Below are 21,428 nucleotides of genomic sequence, written 5' to 3' on the forward strand. Positions count from 1 at the left end.
ATCCATTGATGGTGGTTCACACGTTTTTTTTTTAAATAAAAAATAAAAAAATTAAACAGATTGAGCCAAAAGAACTGTAGAAGGACAAGCCTTTGTAGGTTCCTTTCTGCACATCCATTACTATTAGATTCTAGTCTGAATGAGAATGATTATCTACCAGATGAACTCGTCTTCCACATTGAAACCTTTCCCTGATGTTTTATTAAAAGATGGGAAATCGACTTTAATGCAAGGTGTAGCAATTCCAATGAGTTACTTATGACCCCTAGGTGCCTTCTTAGTTTTTTAAACATCTAAGTTGAGCCTCAGTTTTAGAGAATCAATAGATGAATTTTTTTAATGCCCGATTTACTTAAAAATATTGAATTGATTGGTTATTTGTTGTGAGTATTTTTTGATTTATCCTAATGGCCGATAGAAAATTTTTATGGGATTAGACTCGATACTCTTAAAATTAATCGACGTAAGTTAGATATATGGTGTCAACAAAAAAAAAAATTTGAATTACTTATGTAATATGGTATGGTATGATGGAATTATTCACTTCACTCGGATATTAAATTAACATAGCATACAATTGCTCTAATATCCAATTTATGCAATCATTAAAATAATAAATTGATAAAATATAGAGATAATTATTTTATATAAAGAAAAAAAGACCTCACTTGGCATTAAAAATTAAAATATTTTAATAATTAAAACTTAAAAAAATGTATTATTAAGATGATAATGTTTGTGCAAAGTTGACTATAACCAAGTAAAAAAAATATCACTAGTTGAGTAATGAAATCACATTATCAACTCATCCTAAATTAAATGATGTTGATTAAATAATTATCAAATTAAAAGAACACTTAAAAATGCAATTATAGTTAAAATCATTTCAAATTCAAATTTTATCCTTTTTTTTTTATCAATTCCTTTGTTGGATTATTTGAGTATCTTCAATTAAGTTGTTCTTTCCCATGGATAAGGAATAGTAAGAGCATTATTTGAGTGTCTTGTAATGGTTAGAAAGCACACCTATAATCTCAATCAATGGGATACTCTTAAATAATTATCATTCTTTCTAAAAGATATAAATGAAAGGTTACTTAATTTTGATGATTTGATCCGACACTTTAGAGACTTTTGAGCACTTGAATCAGAAATGAGAATATTCATGTGTTCACTACGTGCTCAAATTAAAGCACCCGAAGAGCTTACTTAAAAACAAGTTTGATTGGTACAATTTAGTCGTTTCTCATCAATTGAAAAAAAAAAAATACTCTAATTGATCGGACAAACACTGTAACTGTTGGCAACCAATTTGCAACCATGATCCATAGGTTTTTATCTCCAACCGGCTGCTTAATCTCCACTAGACTGTAAATCCATCTAGTCGATCATTAGTTGCACAAAATGTTTTGGCGGCTCAAACTCTCTTTTTAGTCGATTGGGCAATCGATTAGCATCTCCAATCAATTAGAAATCTGTTTCCAATGCATTGGGCATTATTAGAGTGTGAGAGGCAAAAGGGACGCAGACCAAGATAAGAGATTGAGAGCGGCTAAAGGGACCCAAATGGATCAGGCCCTTTGATGATGCCATTTGGAGTGGAAATGGACGTTGGTGAGGGCTAGGGGCACAAACAAATTGAATTGAATAATATAAAAATATTGATAATTGATTTCGAGTTCTAAAAATATATATGATATTCGAAAGTTGATTAGAAGCTAGAAAATATAAGTTATTTTGGCTCAAACTCGATTCGAAATAAAATTTGAATTTGATTTGAATTTTTCGAAGTTTGATTTAAACATATTGAATTATTTGAACTTTAATTTGAATATATTTAAGTTAAAATTATATAAAAATGATAAAAATTCAATTTGAATTTGACTCGTGAGAGATCTGTGAGCAATCAAATAAAATATTATAAATTCGAATTCAATTCAAAAAGAAATATCGAACGTGTTCGAATTTGATAATTTTAAAAACAAATTAAATATATTTCGAACCAACTTAAAAAGTTAACCAACCGGCTCAATTCGTTTGCAGCTTGCACCCCTTGTGAGGGCAGATGCGAGCATGCGCAGGTGAAGGTGGTTTTGCCACTACAATGGCTTTTTATCTAGTGGCCGATAGATATCGACAGTGCAAAACTAAAAATATATTAAAATCAGACTATAAACAAAAAAATCACTTTGCAACTAATTACCACTCCTAATCTTGCACGCGCGCACACCAAAAATAAAAAAATAAAAAAATAAAAAAAATAAACAGTGTTCAAAACTCTCATGACGATCTCGAATCTGGTAGAATAAAATTTTATTCAGAAGCAGCAAGCTTTCATACACAAAATTAACCTTCAGTTTGACCTTCTACATGACTGGTAAAAGAAAACTTAAAACTGTTTTAGGGTATAGACTCGGGGACTTATGTTCATCCTTGCGACGGGTGCTTATGCAAACCTCAACAATGTAACTGCTACCAATGCCATGACTCTAAAGAGAATCTCATTCATGCTTCTTTTAACCATGCCAGCTATTTCTTCCTCCTTGAGATTCATCTTGCCCGAATTTTTGCTAAGATAAACAAACGTATCTCTCAGTCCGTTGATCGCCCGCGAAAGCCAGAAGAGGCCAAGTCCAAATCCAGTACTGAAAACCTTGGTTGCACACAGAGCTACCCTTCCACATGCCACTTTGCATGCGACAGCAAAAATAATGGCTAGGCCCGTACCGGCAATTGTGGCAGAAATCTTAGTGAGTAATTGGCTTATCTCAGGGCCTGATTTCTTTAGGGAAAGTATGGATGTGCAGCCATTTTCATTTAGGAGAACAGAAAGAAGTCTTTCAAGGGCATGAAAAGAGTTCCTCTGATACAGGTCTTGTTCTGCTGATTTCTTCTTTTTCTTACTCATCGCTTTCCGCTTAGGGACTTCAGGGCTATATCAGAAAAAGGTCGACATAAATTATTAACAATAATGTAAAAGAATCTCAACATAAACTTGAATTCATATAAAGGTGTACCCTTTCAGAGGGGCGACGGTTGCTGAGGTAACCTGTTTCAGGGCTTGTGAACGTCCTCGACCCCTCCTGCACATATGCAATCACCCATTAAAGTTTCTATTTTTTTTTTTTTTTTGGATACAGGAGCAAAAGCAACTTCTCTCATGATATAACTGTCATGAGCAATAGCAACTGCTATGCAGCTTTGATATGAGAAATAGCAAACGTTGCCATGATATAATTGTACAAAGGGCAGCTCGGTTTACGAAACTCCCGCTAAAGCGGAGTCCCGGGGAAAGGTCTTACCTTGCTTTGCAAGAGACTATTTCTAAGGCTTGAACCCATAATTTGTCACAAGGCAGCAACTTTACTCTTGCGCCAAGACTCCCCTTCATGATATAATAATTGTACAAAATGGGAAAAAATGCTCATCCTAAATGAAATGTACTGCCTTTTTAGCAATAACAGTAAGCACGACAGGTTATGATATGTAAACTCTAAAATATGAATACAAAAACAAAAGACTTCGCAAAAGCACTACTCTTGATGTGAGTTATTAGTTATTGCATGGATGAAGACTTTATATAAGACAGAAGATTTGGAATGTACTTAAAATTGCATTAATACTCAATTTAAACAAAACATAACAGTCTAACAAGCATAGGCTAGCATTTATTAAATCATCCAACCAGCACAAACTTGATAATTTTCTAAGTGAGAGAATGTTGCACTTTCCTGTTTTCCCCCATTAACATTTTTGTTCCTTTCTTAGCTACTTACAAAATCTCTATATGTTCTTGTAACATTTTGTCAATGTTGCAATCTGTGGCAAGGTTAGCAGAAGTGGTTCATACCTTATAAACATGCATTGAGCTAAACTGTGTCAAAATCATTTGTTTTCCCAAAAAACAATGGTGAGTGGTGATCATTTGATGCAAGTTTCCTGATGTGAAAATAAGTTTATGAATTGTCTATGAGCTATTGTGTGACAATAATTCCACCTAGCTTCTGAGGTTTGAATTTCACTCTCTGCGAGGACTAAGGTAGGCCAGGCAATAGGATGTTTGACCAATAAATAAATAAGCTTACACTGGTAAGGAAAAGTTCAGGTTAAAATTAGATGGACAACGTGTAGGATTTGGGTAGAATTGTACTTAGGTTTCAGTAAATTGAATCTGATAAACTCTGTAGGTATGATAATTAGATGACAATCAAGCATATAAACTAGTTGAAATTATACGCATGCAGGCTAGCAAAGAAGATTAAGGACTTGATTCACTTTATTATATGCCATAATTGGCTATATGCTGCAAAATTGAAATTAATTATACTTGAATTATTTATTTTTTGTCCTTCAAGCTAGATCCATAAAAGAAACCTAAGATCAGGCTATATTTTTACAAATTCACACAAAACATAAAGTTGTATGGAAAATATTCTCCATGTATAAACAGCTTAACGTTTAGCTATCAAATTATCAATTGGGTTCTTCTTAGAAATTTAAACCTTTCGGTGATACCAAAAGTGAGGGGATAGCAAAAGTGAGGGGAACAAACTTTGAAACTAAGAAAGGTATGAACGAGAAAACGGAAGCGGAAAACAGGATTGAAGTAAAAGGATAAGTATTTAGAGAACTTACTAAATTACAGACACTTCTTACTTCTAGAACTTGCCTGAGCAAGGCTCAAGTTAGACTTGAATACCTTGCAAAGGCTCCTCAGCTCGTCTTATATAGAAGAAAGGAGAAAGCATCGGGTGCTCAGTGGGCCCCATCAGCAGGATTTCACCTTATCTGATAAGATCGAGTATGAGGTGTCTTTATTTAAAGAAGGATATTATTCCTTCTGTGACATGACTAAAGAAGGATTTGATTCCTTCCTTTACAAAGCACACAACACACTTAGGTCTATTGACATGACTAAAGAAGGATTTGATTCCTTCCTTTACAGCACACTTAGATTTTGAAATTAGACATGCGTCGGACCGCATCACTTAGTAGATACGCTATCTGCTCCAGTTGTTGATCAATTTGTCTTGTAGCTGGTAACCAATCATGCCACCAGTTATCCTTTGTACTAAGAGATTGGCACTCCCGTACCTTGAGCATGTCTACTATACGTAGACATTGGAGTGCATTTTGTGCTTGTACTGCCAATTGCTGTTGTATTTGGTGAAGTTCTTCTCGTCGTTTGTCATCAGCTTCAAGGCTGATAGGGTATGATTTTGACTTGAGGTTCTGCTGGTATTGCTCAACCAATGAGAGAGGCTGTTGAGTGCCTCCGAGAGACTCTCCTCCGCCTTCGGTGTTGGTGTTTGTTGGATTTCCTGTAGAGCCTGGGGGATTAACCCCAGACCATTGAGAATTGCTTCCGGCCATTCTGAAATAGTAAGGCAAGTGATTAGTCGGGATAATGAATCCGCAAGTAAATTATCCTTGCCTTCGATATGTTCAAATTTAATAGGAATGTCAGTGCCGGTTATATAATCTGTGAATGTCAGCCATTGAATCCTTGAAGGTTTTTTGGTTGTTGTTTTCCCGAAAAAGCTAATGATAGCTTGACAGTCGGTTCTGATGATTAATTCCTTCTTATCTAGATAATAAATCTTCAAAGCTTCCAGCGTGTTCATTACAGCATAAATTTCAGCATCTATAGTGGATTTTGGTGGTGCAAATTTTCCACTAGCATAAGCACATATCTTTTCTAGGGGGGATCGGGGGTCAAACTTATAATGATTCCACTTGCAGACTCTGCCCCAGCCATCTGAGCAACCATCAGTTTCAAGGATAATAAAACTTTCTTCAAGAGGTATTTCTAGATTTGGAAGGTTTCGAACTGTGTTTTTGATTTGTTTGACCAGAGACCAATCCTGGGAGTTCATACGTTTATCGAGCTTATTTTTGCATATAAGGGGCTAAGTAATTTACCCAGATTAGGAATATAATTCCTTGCGTAATTAAGGATGCCTAGCCATGAGCGCATCCCCTTCTTTGTCATGAGATCTTCTCGAAATTTAATAATTTTGATAATGATATGAGGTTGAAGTTTGATTTGTCGATTGCCCAGGACAGCACCTAAAAACTCAATTTCTGGAATTGCTATTTTTAACTTGGTTGGGCTCAGTATCAGTCCATTTTCTTGACAAATAGAAAGCATGATTTTTAAATGCTTTGCATGCTCCTGTTCTGATTTTGAGAAAACCAGTATGTCATCTATGTATACGACAATGAAATCTTCTGTGTCTTTGAAGCATGCATCCATTTTTCTTTGAAAAATTGCAGGTGCATTTTTGAGACCGAAAGGCATAACGAGCCATTCATAAAGCCCGTTTGGTACCCAAAAAGCCGTCCATTCTATGGACTCAGGGTGCATCGCCACCTGGTGAAAATCGCTTTTTAAATCAAATTTTGAATATAATGAACTTGTACCAACCTTTTGTAGTATTGTATTGATCCCTGGGAGACTATATTGATCTTTATTGGTCAGATCATTAAGTCGTTTATAATTAAAGACCATTCTCTCTTTGCCCTTCCTTTCTTTACCCGTGATGGGGTCAATAGTCGTACCAGAATTAACAATGATTGCTGTCGTATGATGCCGACTCTTGCTGGGTCGTATAACCTTGAGCGTCAGTAATGTCTCAACATGTTTAGTGAAAGCTGATTTTTGCATTGGAGTTAAATGTTTAATAGGCTGGTCTTCAATGATGAAATATGGATTTTTAATATCCAAATAGCACAGGATTTTATTTTTCGCCCAATGTTGTAATGGGTTTTCTCCAATATAGCCTTGTTGTTCTAATTCTTTTAGCAAAGGCCCAAACTGCTCAGAAAAGGTTTGTGAAGACTGGCCAATAGAATAGAATACCACTTCTTTTATTTGTAAATATTCTTCTTCTTCGAGATCAAGCTCTTGAATTGTTGCCTGTGTATTTACTGCGGGAAGACTGTTTACGACAGTCAGGTTTTTGTAAAAAGTAACAATGTTACCTTCTATACGTACTCCTCCATTCATTGCTCGAATAAAATTGCCGCCGATAATCATCTGAATTGTCTCCCAAGATCATAGGGAAACTGTAGGTGTATGGTATTCGGAAATTATTATCACCAATTGTCATGTTCCCTGGTTTCAACTTCAACTTTGTTGTTTGCTGTGAATTAATGTCGGAGAAGTGTACTAAAAAAGAATTTTCTTCTAATGCTTTGCTTGGTACCAAATGTTGATCTACACAGCAGGTAGTAGCTCCAGTATCTAAAATTGCCCTTAAAATAAATTTTGGGATACCTGGAATATCAATTTCCACCTGAAGATTATATAACAGAATTTTGACGAGTTGGGGACTTGGACTTCCTTGAGTTAAAGAAACTCTTTCAGTTGCCTCTGTATAGAGCACATGAGCAAGTTGTGAAGAAGTGACCAAATCATTTTCTTCATCTCCTTCTTCAAAGTGTGTAGTGGCAAGATTTTCAAAATCACGTTGAAGATCCCGTTCTAGATTAAGTTCTTCATAAAGATTCTTATAATAAGAAACTTCTTGCTTTAGCCTTTCTATTTCAGATTCACTCCAGGAAATGTATTTCTGTTGTTCCTGTAACAATTTGTTAGGAAAGAAAGGAGTGGAAGGAGGTAGTATTGGTACCTTTTGCCCAAAATAATATGGGCCGCATAAATTGCATGTGGTTATTAAATAATTTGAGCAATGAATTCGTGCCCTCTTCTGTGTGTCCCTTTGGCATCCTGTGCATTTAATAGGTTGCGGGGGATAAGTGTCCCCATTGGCTATCCATTGATGGGCACACTCATACTGCTGATCTGTCACTTTAATCTGTGGTCGATAACCACCGTCTATTTGTCCCAGCATAAAAATATTTTCAGAGAGTATTAACGTTTGTATTGACCTTTGTAGATCATTTGTTTCCTCCCCCTCTGAAATGTTGTAGATAGCATCACTAAGGTTTTCACCTTCTTGGACAGAGAGAATTTCACAATCATCGGGAATATCAAGTTGCTCGAACATAGCAACCCTTTTACTGCTTATTTTGTCGTTCGGACAATCTCGTGCAAAATGCCCTTCCTGTCCACAAAGATAACATTTGCATTTTTTATTTTTTAATAAATGCTTATGTTTTTCCACCCTTGCATGTGTATCATGTGGCTTTCCTTTTTAAGTTCTGCTTCTTCGTAAGCCATACTTCTTTGTGCCCGATCCTGATCCTTTGTAATACCCTGGGATAGGTATTTGACTACAAAAGGATAGGTCTTTTAATGATCTCTTGAAAGCAGCATCTTTGCAAAAGTTACAAAAGGATAGGCATTTGTGTGCTTTGTAAAAGAAGGAATCAAATCTTTCTTTAGTCATGTCACAGAAGGAATAATATCCTTCTTTAAATAAAGACACCTCATACTCGATCTTATCAGATAAAGTTAAATCCTGCCGATGGGGCTCATTGAGCACCCGAGGCTTTCTCCTTGCTTCTATATAAGACGAGCTGAGGAGCCTTTGCAAGGCATTTAAGCCTAACTTGAGCCTTACTCAGGCAAGTTCTAAAAGTAAGAAGTGTCTGTAATTTAGTAAGTTCTCTAAATACTTATCCTTTTACTTCAATCCTATTTTCCGCTTCCATTTTCTTGTTCATACCTTTCTTAGTGTTCTTGTTATACCTTTCTTAGTTTCAAAGTTTGTTCCCCTCACTTTTGGTATCAAGGAGTCACCAAATCAAATTCATCATAATATCAAAAGGAGGTCTTTTATCTGGATCCACATATTGTTCTTGGATCAATCCAATCCAACTTGCCTGCCAACATGCAGGGAGAGCATTTGACAGTTAGAATATAAACATGTAGATTGTACCAACTTAAGCTCCTATTGAGAGATCAGTCAATCATAACACTCTTTTTAAACACTATGCAAGGCTATTGATGATATCTAAACTCAGAAAAGGTTAATCACATAGGAACACAGCATCTGAATATTAAACATATCAAAGGAAGTGAGAATACAGCTCCGAGTAACAGTCCTACAATATAAACAGTCATTCCGACCAAATATGTTGGAATTAGTTGAAAAACAATAATAATAAAAAAAGGGTGTATATACCTTGTGAAATATGGGACCAGCAATGACTTTTTACAGCCAGTTGGTGATCTTTTTGGCAGATCAAACTCTGCAACAATTGATACAAGATCTTCTATTTTAGCTACATTGTCAGGGAGCAGAAGCTGCCCATCTGGATGTTCTGTAAAGTATATATCAGGCAAGTTCCTAACAAAGTCCAACTGAAGCTCTGGTGTAATCTGTTTCGGTATATGCAATGGATGGTGAGGATCAGTCATCTCAGCATCATAAACAGAAAATTTGTCATCCAAAAGTACACGGTGAGGATGTAACATGTCAATAGCCTCATCATAAAGACCCATAACTTCTGAAATCGTAGAAACATCCAGGTCTTTGCCTTCAGCAAACTTCGATCTAGAGCTTAGAAATTCCATGATCTTTTCATTTCTTATGCACTTCTCTGCAATTCCAAAGCTGAACAGCACTGAACTAACATGTGGATCTGTTGTGGAATAGAGAAATCAAGTTGTTAACTTTAGAATTTTTCCAAGGAGGAAAATCATAATCTTAACAAAAGAATTAAGAACAAAGATGTTGACAATTTCAATTTGCCCAATTCTTTTATGCCAATAAAAAAACCTTTTAGTAGTATTCTATCAAACCAACGGTAGAATTTGTAAAAGCTATACTGTTATACTATTTGAGAGTAGCACAACAGCAATACATGAGCATACATGCCAGCATAAATACATGAGAACTCATAAAGACATCAAAATGAAGGTTTTAGAGTATAACTGGTTGGATTTGCTTACACACTACTTTTGTAGTGAATTGCACAATGCTTTAAACAGTGCGCAAGCCTACAGCAGAAAAATTATAGGTAACCTTATCAGTTTGTCATTCCTTCTTGAGAAATTATCTCGTTGACTTGAGAAATGATACCTTTAAATAGACTTGTAGGAAATTAAGGCATATATTCCCCATAACAAGCATATGAGAAATTAACAAATATTAATTCTTTACATTTATTGAATAAACTGAACCCATCTAAACAACGGCAAATATGGTATATGACTTTAATTGTTATAACTTTATATAAACTGCAGACCTTGGACATCCATAAGCACATTTTGTTCAATCATAGGATATATCCTTGAAGATTGATTCTTCTCCAATAACATATACATTGGGAGGAGCAGTTTCTCGAACTGGTGTGCATTGAACTGAACAGAACCAGATTTCGGTGCCTCTTGTTTTATACCATGAAATGGTAAGGCAGAATGAAATTCCTGAAGTATCAAAAATATAAGTGAACATGCTGTGTGTGTGTGTGTATATATATATGTATTCAGGAAATCATAAGAAAAATGATGAGAATATGACAAACATAGTAATCTTTTTTTTTCATCAGGCAAAAATCCAAATATATAATAAGAGATTGGCATAAAACTTAAAGTTTTCATACTAAAAAAAACTATTTCAAATGGTAATATGGCATGTCAGATTAACCATGACCATATTGATTTAGTAGTTTAATGGCAAGTGAAAAGATTATTTATTTTCTTTACCAACAAAAAATATGTTTCTTGAAGGAATATAGTATAAAAGTATCCATTATGTCTCATGATTCCCTTAAAAAATCTAAACACATGAAAATTGTCAAACCACATTCATAGAGTGCACCAAAAGTCCAACACGTCAGTAGAAGCACGTTTATAAATTTGTAAGAAAGAAGGAATAGTACAATAAACATGCATACAATTGTAGCATACTCATTGAATAATGAGGATCAGATGTAAGGACGAAACAATGCAGGAATTCACTTCCTCCCACATTAAATAATGAATATGATGCCTAGATAAATTAACTTCTACTGCTAATAAGCTTCTGTCCATTAGAAAGAATGTAGCCCTTGTTCCTCTTCTGTTATAGCTATAAAAACAAAAAAAGATGGAAGGGGTCAGCAGCCATCCCCTGAATGGGCGCTGCTTCTCAACGAGCAGATGGCCAAGGCGACACGTCTCCCTCCCTCTCATGTGACCACAGCCACTGCCAATCACCCCCATCCTCCAATCACAACAATCCCCACTAACACCCCTTTTCTCCAATTTCCACTATAAAAGAAATCCATTTCCCATTCTATAACCCATCAAGAACCATTTTTCTCCTCCTCTAAGAACACTAACCCTCTCCTCTAAGATTCCATTCCGTCGTGGTGAATCATGGTTAGCTGTCCCCTACATGAGAGTGAGATGTGACATTATTGGTGAGATGAGCCACCACTACCACTTCACTTGTGCAAGCATAACCAGCCAAGAGAGAACAGTGTCAAATAATTTGTGCAAGCAACCATGACCCCTACCTCTCCTCCCAAGCATTTGTGAGTAGAACCGTCAATTTGGGTTGAGCCCGTCGAGTTGGTTCGTAATTTCGGATTGGCTTGCGGGATGAGAATTTTTTTAAAAAAAATTTAAAACTAAAGTGGAAAAAATTTAATGGGCTTGTGGGCTTGGCCCGTCTAATTAGTAATACAAACTTTAAGATTTCAATATTTTCTATATTTTAATTTTTTATTTTTATTTTTTGGCAGGCTCGTGGGCTGACTCACAACCTTCCTTGGGTTGAGTTGGAGATTTCCCAGCCTGCCCCACCATATGATAGGCCACAGGTTGACCCATTTGATAACACTATATGTGAGGAATATTATAGAATCAAGACAATGATCCTACTAGAGGAGGTGAATAGATGACACTCAAATTCATTCATTTCCTCAGACAAACACAAACAATACAAGATTAGTAGCAAGGTGTTTGTGGATGATTGAATAATGTCAAGTTTATATGCAGCGAAAATGAACAAAATAAAAAAAACAAGTAGATAATTTTATGCGGTTCAAAGACTCAGCTCCTACTACCCAATATATAATGTCACTAAATAGATTCACTACTACCACCACCCCTTCACAGTAGAAAACAAGGTCCACCCCTACAAAGATGAAGTCTCCATCTAACCAATAAGATTTTTTAAACTTAATAAACTTGACCTTGTTCAGTAGGGGTGTCAATTCGGGTGGATCGGGTCGGGTTGGGTCGAATTGAGTTTTTTTTTTTTTTAACCCAACCCGAACCCGACCCAAACCCGAGTTCAACTGTTCAGGATTTCACTCATAAAGACCAAACTTATCTCCCTGATATTAAAAATGAAAGCTTGAGACAGAAAATTACTAAGAGCTTGAGATATGAAAGCATTCAATCTTTATATAAGCTCCTGAATCCTTTTGAGCATTGATCTTGATGAGCACAAGTGTTTGAGAGATATTTTCATCAATGTTGTAAGCCTAAAAGCCCACAAGAGCTTATAAATAAAATTCTTCAATTGATAGATTATGGTTGCCTCCAATCAACTAGATTGGCCAGAATTTGCCTATTGGGTGACAATGGGTACAAGGTTAGTTGATTGTTAATCTAGAGCAGTCGACTGTCAAGCCTCTAGTTAATCAGAAATTTCTTATAAATTGATTGTTACTCAAACAAAAATATTATAATTGACCAAAACCTTAATCCAGTTGCCTGCCAACCCTCAATCCTATCAACCCCGATTAGTCAATTTTAACAATATAGGCAAGTCTCCCTTCACTTACACCATAGGAAGCATGTCAAGTCCAAGACTTGAGCTGGGTCAACTATTCAATTTGATATCACCCTAACATCATGAGGCATCAACAAATAACCTTTAAGAACCTACCCACTACGAAATCACAACATTATTACAATACAAGGCATCAACAAATAACCTTTAAGAACCTACCCACTACGAAATCACAACATTATTACAATACATATGTCTGAAAGCAAAATCCAACATTACAATACACAGCATTATCACTCGTGCCTCTCGCATTATCACTAGTGACTCTCATGCCTATAGGTCTTTAGCTCCTCTCAAGCTCTAACTGCAACAACTTAATCTAAGCTTCTAGCTTCTGAGTCCATTAAGCTCTTCCCAAGCTCCTAATGCAACAACTAAATATGAGCATATTGCTCTTAAGCCCACCAAGCTTCTCCTTGAGCTTTAAGTGAAGCAACTCAATCCAATCCTTCAACTCTCAAGTACACTGAGTTCCATGTCAATAACTTGATCTCATCTAGCTCACGAGCTCTCTAAGCTCAAGTCCACCGAGTTCCTCAAGTTCCATATGCAATCTCTAAATTGAATCATTATGACTATTTACACACTTGATATACATATTAAATCCAAGAATACCTAACCTAAACCTTATTGCCAATACATCAAAACAATATAGACAAACCCAACCACAAGGCAAGAATTTCCCCAAGAGATGTCGCTTCTTAGGGCATTGACGTGAGATGAACATCTTTAGGACATTACCAAATAGCTCTCTTACATAATGCATGTCAAGCAACAAACCAAGGAACATGTAAGTGAAAGTAGTCAAGCACCAATTGGTTTCAACAAACAACATTCGCTTGAGGTAGGATCCATATATCTATTGTATGAGTCCTCTTCCATCATACAATATGTACGAGTAAAGCATGACAATGGATCTTGGACACAACGGAAGTGACTCTTTTTACGTCATTTACTCTTATCTAAGTGGATTGTTTCATTGACCTTAAATTAAACACTAATTTCTTAATGTTATTATCAAGTATAACTGCATACCACATACTTAGTTTACTCAAACTCATCATCAAGCTAATGATACAACTTTGTTGTTACTGGTATTGATAGTATTGATCCATACATGCATCTTACATGCTATATGTAATTGTTATTGATCTCCATCAGCTTATAGATTTAGTCATGAATATTTGCTTTTACTACTATGTCATAGTCAATCTACACAATCTGTGTAAGTTGTCCATTATAGATAGTCGTACACATCATGAGCATACACCAAATACCTCTCCTTCTACAAGGAGAAAACCCAAAAGGTCACAAGTTCAATCTTGTTATAATATATTAAAACCTGATATACAAATTCTTCATGTTGTTATTAGATTAAACCACTATACCTCGTATATGTACTTTGAAATGCTATATCATTTTGCATGTTTTGTTATTATTCACCTTCTTGTTATTGCACAAGATATTCCTATGGATTATTTCTCCTAGCATCTATAATTGCCTTGCATCTAGATTTACTAGAGGCGAGTATCGGAGGTGCCAAACATCATTAGATTAATCTGAGACGTGTTCTACGACTAGACTTTTCTAGAGTTTGTTTGTGGTTAGATGATGTTATTTCCTTTAGTTATCTACTAGTTTCTGTTAATAAAACTATGTCAACTTTATTTCTCTTAATACATGTTTGGCATTCTTGCTTCTATATGCTTAACAATTAGTATTTAGCTTCTAATAGTATCTTGTGAAGGTATTCCATAGTGCCCTGACATTCAGCACAAACAATGTTGATTGAATTATTGTAACGACAAGAGGATTCACAAGCTGATATATCGGAGTCAAGAACACACTAGGTCGTGACTTCTTCAAAATATGATGGGGACTCAAGACTCCACAATGCTGGCAAACAAGAAACTTGGGAAATTAAACATCAAAATTACTATAAACACTTTACTTTGAGTAAAGGGAGATGGACAAGCTCTTTTACATATCATTTTAGTACCAACATCTGTGTGACTCCCTAAAGTCTTGTACTTAAGAACTTTAGATGGCTAATTTTGCCTGGTAAGGAGTCAAGATGGAATTAGACTTGCATCTCTAACTAATATAAAGGGTTTGAGGAATTTCAAAGTGCAAGACCAATAGTTGAGTGGTAAAGCGGTGAAATTTAGATGGATGACAGTTTTTAACTTTTGCATAAAAATAGGCCTTTTTCTTCAATATTGGATACTGTACTTTTAACTGAAACCTAAGTTTGTGAGTTGCTCCATGAATAATCCAACTTCCACAATCTCTATAAATAATTAAATCTCAAAAATAAAAAATAAAAGTAAGGACGAAGTACAAATGTTGAACTTAACGTCTCATCTATACTATAAGCAACAAAACTCTCCACAAGTGGGGTCCTAAATAAGAGCTACTATGTCATATCATCAATGTAGAAATGAGATATAAAATGAATACAATTTTGAGAAATAATGTTGTGTGAAAGATGACTTGCATTATAAGTGAGAAAAAGAATAATGTTATGTGTGACTACTTTCTCGTATATGCTCCTTGAAATTTAATATAATCTAAAAACCAATAATGCTAACACAGAATCATGGTTACCAAAATCAAAATTAGAAATAAAAAAGCCTAAATATCAACATCGTATATTATCTACAATACGAATCCAATCAGAATGATTAGAAAAAGTAAAACACTAAAAGAATATAATTGGATAAAAGAAGATGATAGATAATAGATAATGTGCAATTATATATATATATATATATATTCTTCATCAAAGGAAGGAGTAGTACCTTCATGGTAATTGATGATGGAGTTGTCTCAACTTCGTCTAAGGAAGAAGGAGAAGGGAGCTCCAATGAAGGGAGAGCTCAATCATATGAATTGAATGACATGATAAGAAAAGAATCTCTCTCTTGATGATTTACTAGATGCAATTTCAGGTTTAAATAAGTATTTAAGTAAAACAAAAAGGAAAAATATGCATCTTAAGAAATTAGTAGGAGATTCTAGAAGGAAAATTAGAAAATGTGCCTTAGTGATAAGTTGCATAACTTAGAGGAAGAAAACAAGGGGCTAAGGGAAAAAAATTAGATACCCTAAGGTTGCCTAGAGATTCACAATTGGCTCTAAATTATTGGCCATGATCATAGAGAGACAAAAAGTGAATTTGGGGAAAAAATGGGCTAGGATACAAGGAGTTCAAGAATGAGAAGAAATATCATTGTCTAATTATTAGGGGACAAATAAAGACAAAGAGGGTGTTGGAGCAATCCCAATGGTTCGTGGGACCATGTGTTTTAGTGTTTGGGCAAAGGGTTTAAGTTAGGATTACCCTCGTTATTTGATATGGGTCCTTGAGTTGTGCGATTGCAGGTGACACATGTGACTCGGGTTGACGGGAAATATCATGGTCTAATTATTAGAGGACAAATAAAGACAAAGAGGGTACGTAAGAAATGGATTTCAAAGGAGTATTTAGTAAATTTGTTTGGGCCAAACCTATTTTGGGTGCTCAAATTCATCATTACTCCTTAGAGTATCTTAGGTAGTCAACCACAATGAGTTTCAATATTTATTATATGTTTAGCTAAACCTATTTTGGGTGCCCAAATTCATCATTACTCCTTAGAGTATCTTAAGGTAGTCAACCACAATGAGCCACTCAATATCTATTATACATGTTTAACTTGATACATAGCATGGGTAGAATTGCAGGTTCACATAGCAAAATTAGGAATACCGTTATTTGCATGTCACGCAAATCATAGAAAGAACTTGACATTTGTATTAAAGAACTTCAGTATCAAGTGAGATGTTAAGGTGATACAATTGGTTCATAATGTTTGAAGGACCTTAAAGAATCATAAGAGTATCAATATAGTAATCATTGGCCAACTATGGGGAAGGTCAATATATTGATAGTGTATATTTGGCTCTAAGATCATGGTTGAAAATTTTATTTTGAAAATACAATTTAATATTTTGAAAACTTAGAGTTACTATTTTCAAAAGTAGGAATTCAAAACAAAGGCTATGAAGTTGATACACAATTGTGACTTTTCAAAATATTTTGAGTTTGTGTCAATTTTGAAAATTAAGATGAATTGTCATGAAAAATGTTTTTTTCAATGATAAATTGACTTGAGACAAACTTGGTTGCAAAATTTAAAAATTTTTCAAAGTGTGTATTTTTTATGCATTTATAAATTTGGCAAAAAGTTGCAATTAAAAGCAGAGTTGTCTAACTCAAGTGACCAGTTGGTTGGCTCCATGATTAGATAATTGGAGCCTGATGGTAGTCGACTATATCAAGGCAAAAAGTTTCAAGATTGTAACTTTCAACTTGTTTTGGGTCAATTAAACTTAGGGATTTCTTTAGATCCATGATAAGGTTTAGGAATACAAGTTTATCATAATTGTCATGATTTTAAATGAATTTCATGTCTCTAGATTGTAGTGTAATCTTTTTTATGTGTCAAAAAGGGAGAAGGGAAGAGGTTCAAGTTAAAAACTTAGTTTCTCCTCTTATTAACAAATTTATGAATTTGAATTTGTAATTCATGGCTCTAGGGGAGCTTAGGTGTAGAAGGAGCCTAATTTATGTCTCAAATTTAATTTATCATTTGTCTAACTTACACATATTGTCAAACATGCAATCAGGCCCTACGACATTGGCTCAATCATAGGTTTTGATGTTTTCGCAAAAAGTTTAAGATAGGTAGCATATGTATTTGATATATGTATTGGCTCATGTAGGATTTGGTGGATATACACGTGAACATAACTTGGTGTGGCTAAGGTCGGTGGTTACCAAATGGCTCCAGGTCCTAAGAGATCAAAGAAGGATCGAATGAGACATCCAAGGGACATTAGGACTAGGATTCAAAATCTCAAGCCATGTTGATGTTTTGATCGTGGACCTAAATGATACTGTTTCAATATCAAACTGATGTTTCAATGCATGATGTCGATGATAAATTGAAGGATGATAAATCAAAGGTGCAAGGAGGAAAAAACTGAAAAATAAAATAAGACAACTATATGTTTATTGTTTTGCTTTTCATCTAGAATGCTATAATTTGGACATTATCTAGTATGGAGACAAATTATAAAAAAAATAACAATATTATCTCAATTTTAATATGTCAAGTGGTGTCGAATATTAATATGAAATGATACTTGTTGACATGATTGACACATCGACACAGGAGACATTATCTCAGTGTCGAGTAGTATCAAGTGTCGAATAGTATCAAATTTTAGTAATTTATCAGAATGATATATTTTAGAGTTTAAAGACAATTGTTAAGATAGAAGATGATGAGTTGCTTGGAACCAAGAGCTTTAAATATTTAGGATTATTTTTACAAAATGATGGAGGGATTGAGAGAGATATCTTACATAGAATACAAGCAGGATGGTTGAAATGGAGGAAAGCATCGGATACATCTAAAACTTAAAGGAAAGCTCTACAAAACCATAATTAGACCTGTTATGTTATATGGAGTTGAATGTTGGGCTATGACTCGAACACATGAGCAGAGATGATGATGTTAAGGTGGATGTGTGGACATATGAGGATAGAGAGAATAAGAAATGAGAGAATTATAGAGAAAGTCGGAGTTGCATCTATTGAAGGAAAACTCCAAGAGACACGTTTAGGATGGTACAGGCATGTACTTAGATGACCAATAAATGTTCCAGGTGATATGAAACTATGACAAATATACATATCAAACGAGGAAGAGGAAGACCAAAAAAGACTTGGTTAACAATAATAAAACAAGATAAAATTTATTTGAAGTATGGATGATGATATAGTAGGAGATAGAGCTTAATGACATATAAAGATCCATATAGCCGACCTCATCTAGTGGAAAAAAGCTTGGTAATTGTTGTTATATCAGAATGATATTTTTCAACCGATTCACCCTATACAATATGAGATTTCAAACCATGATTAGGGCGAGAAGCATCAAAGTGTAGCTATGCTAGTGGAGGAAACTACGAAGGTGGAGCGTAAAGGATAGCCTATGAAGCAAGCCAAGGGTTTGGCTACATCTAAGGGACGAGAAGCCCGACAAGAGACAGCCTTATAGCAAAGGAGCTACAAAGTAAACTTTTAAGTAAGTTGAATTGAGAGATTGTACTTGGGAGAGATGATAACTCTTAACTTAAGCAAAGACTCCACCATTAGGATGGTTGTAGTACGATTTAATCGACGACTGAAGAGTCACTTCAGTCAATTGGTGGTTGAGTCAACCAAGTAGTCAACTCAGTATTAGCTAGCAATCAAAACATTTCGGTTCAAAACTATGTTTGAGGTCACACCTAAGTTTGGAGTTAGTCAACTGTTGAAATGGTTCAATAATTTGATAGTAGTTAAATCGACTGGGTAATCAACTCAAGTTGATCGACCAACAAACAGAATATTTTTATCTGTAGCTAAGTCAACTAGGGACTCGACTGACCAGGGATTAGTTGATTGATGGCAAGATTTAACTCACCAAAGTTATAGAGAAAAGTATGCATAACAATAGTCAAATGACTTAATTAGTATAGTATATCGGTCGACTAATCATGAAATCTAATCAACTGCTTGGCATCAACATAGTAGATGAACAACACCAGCGGAAGGTGATAAGGACTTACACAAGAGAAGCAATGGGTACATTTTGGAGCTAATATTCATAGTAATATTATTGTGCTCATTGTAACACTTCTCCCTCGTTCTAAGCCAAATTGTATAATCTTGTAAAAACTTATAAGAGATTTCTCCACTTCCAAAAGAAGTCCAAGAAGAAGAAATGCTAGTGGGGTTTAAGCCAGTTCAACCGGTCGGTTAATCAGTTTACCGATTTATCGGTTCCGATTAATTCTGGTTTACCATATTTTATATAGAACCGGTTAACCGACCGATATTCTTACCGGTTCTGGTTGAACCGGTTCCAACCGATTAACCTGTTCCAACCGGTTCCGGTCGATTAACCGGTTCCAACCGAGAACTGGTAAGAATAGGGTCTCGCCCCTGGGTAAGTGGACTTAGTGGAGGTTATTGGTTTTTTTTTTACAAACTAATTAACTAAAGTAGGCAAAGAAATGAGTCGACCGTCTCTCTCTAGCTCTCTCCTCCCAAATTCCCAAATTACGCCCTAAGTTTAGTTGATACGAGTTGTCTATCGTCGCTAGCGACCAGTGTAGAGTCATTGACGTCGTCCAAGGGCAGTCACTGCCACCGGCCATTCGGTGTTGCTGTGTTGCCAACGTCATCAACGATGGTTCAACCTTCTTCCAAGTGCCGGGGCGTGGGAGCTCCAATCCACCCAATCACATCAAATCAGAGGCCACCATGCCACTGGCGGCCACCGTCACCAACTCTGTCAAAGCGTGCAGAAGTAGTCACACAGGTCACCGTCACCACCGTAGCAAAAGAATTGAAAAATATATTGCAGAATAAATGTTTTGGAATAAAAGTTGTTGTTTTCTCATTTTGTGAATTGTCATTGACTTATTTGTGCTCAATATATTGCAGAATGATCCAATGGCAATTGTAGAATCTAACAAGAACACTGAAAGTGAGTGACGGTAGCTCATAATCGACTGAAGATATTAAGAATAAACGAAAAAGAGCTTGGGCGGTGTTGGTTCTCGAAAGAAGAATTCAATCGTCTGGGAGCATTTTGAAACTTATATTGATAAAAATGATGGAATTTAGAGGGTAAGGTGTTTGCATTGCAGTCATGTTTACTATGCGGATCCAAGCAAAAATGGCACTACATCTCTGCGGCAACATATTCCTAAGTGTCCAAACAATCGCACAACAGAAAGGACTCAAAGGTAATACAAAGTCAATTAACTTTTGCGGGAAGACAAGTTGATGAGGTGTCTGGCAAAGTAAAAGCCAATTTACAGGCTTGGAAATTCGATCAAACTATAGTTAGAAATGTTGTTTCTTATATGATCATAGTAGATGAGCTGCCTTTTAGATTTTGGAGTGTAAGGGTTTTCAATACTTAATGAGTGTGGCTTGTCCTTCATTTTCTGTTCCATCTTGGTCTACTGTTACTAGGGACTATTACAAGCTGTATATGGAAGAAAAGGATAAATTAAAGTCATTTATTAAAAATAAAAGTGGTAGGATTTGTTTGACGACTAATACTTGGACTTCAAAACAGAAGGAATGTTATATGTGTCTAACTACCCATTTTATTGATACTGACTTTAAGATGCATAAGCGAATTTTGAATTTTTGTCCTGTCTCTAGTCATAAAGGCAATGATATTGGTGAATTGATTTATAAATGCTTGCTAGATTAGGGCATTAATAGTGTGTTCACCGTGACAGTTGACAATGCAAGTTCAAATGACACAACAATTCTGTATTTGAAAAGAAAATTTATGAACTGGCCTAAGTGCATATTTGGGGGGGGCAGATGTCTCATGTTAGGTGTTTAACACATATTCTGAATTTGATTGTCAAAGATGGGTAGAGAATAACAGATGAATCAGTGGAGAATGTAAGGGCAACCAAAGTATATTAGAATGTCTCTTGTTAGGATTGGAAAATTCAAAGAAACAACTTTACTTGAAAACATTGAGTACAAGAAGCACCTTGCTTTGGATGTTCCAACTAGATGGAACTCCACATATATCATGCTTTCCTCATGTTTAAATGATATTCGAGTTTTTCAATCTTATGCTGAGAAGCATGGTGATATGG

General features: G+C 35.4%; 1 protein-coding gene across 1 annotated transcript in view; it reads right to left on the minus strand.

Moving 5' to 3' along the window:
- Window positions 1–2,298: 2,298 nt before the first annotated feature.
- Window positions 2,299–21,428, minus strand: part of LOC121998233 — a 36,818-nt gene continuing 17,688 nt past the window's right edge. Inside the window, exons 5-8 of the mRNA XM_042553045.1 lie at window positions 10,159–10,339; window positions 9,093–9,552; window positions 3,018–3,083; window positions 2,299–2,933 (exon numbers count right to left, since the gene is read on the minus strand). Of these exons, the coding sequence (XP_042408979.1) occupies window positions 2,447–2,933; window positions 3,018–3,083; window positions 9,093–9,552; window positions 10,159–10,339 (1,194 nt within the window). The 3' untranslated portion in view covers window positions 2,299–2,446. The remainder of the gene's footprint in view (window positions 2,934–3,017; window positions 3,084–9,092; window positions 9,553–10,158; window positions 10,340–21,428) is intronic.

Source organism: Zingiber officinale, chromosome 6A, assembly GCF_018446385.1.
Source record: "Zingiber officinale cultivar Zhangliang chromosome 6A, Zo_v1.1, whole genome shotgun sequence".
NCBI lineage: Eukaryota > Viridiplantae > Streptophyta > Magnoliopsida > Zingiberales > Zingiberaceae > Zingiber > Zingiber officinale.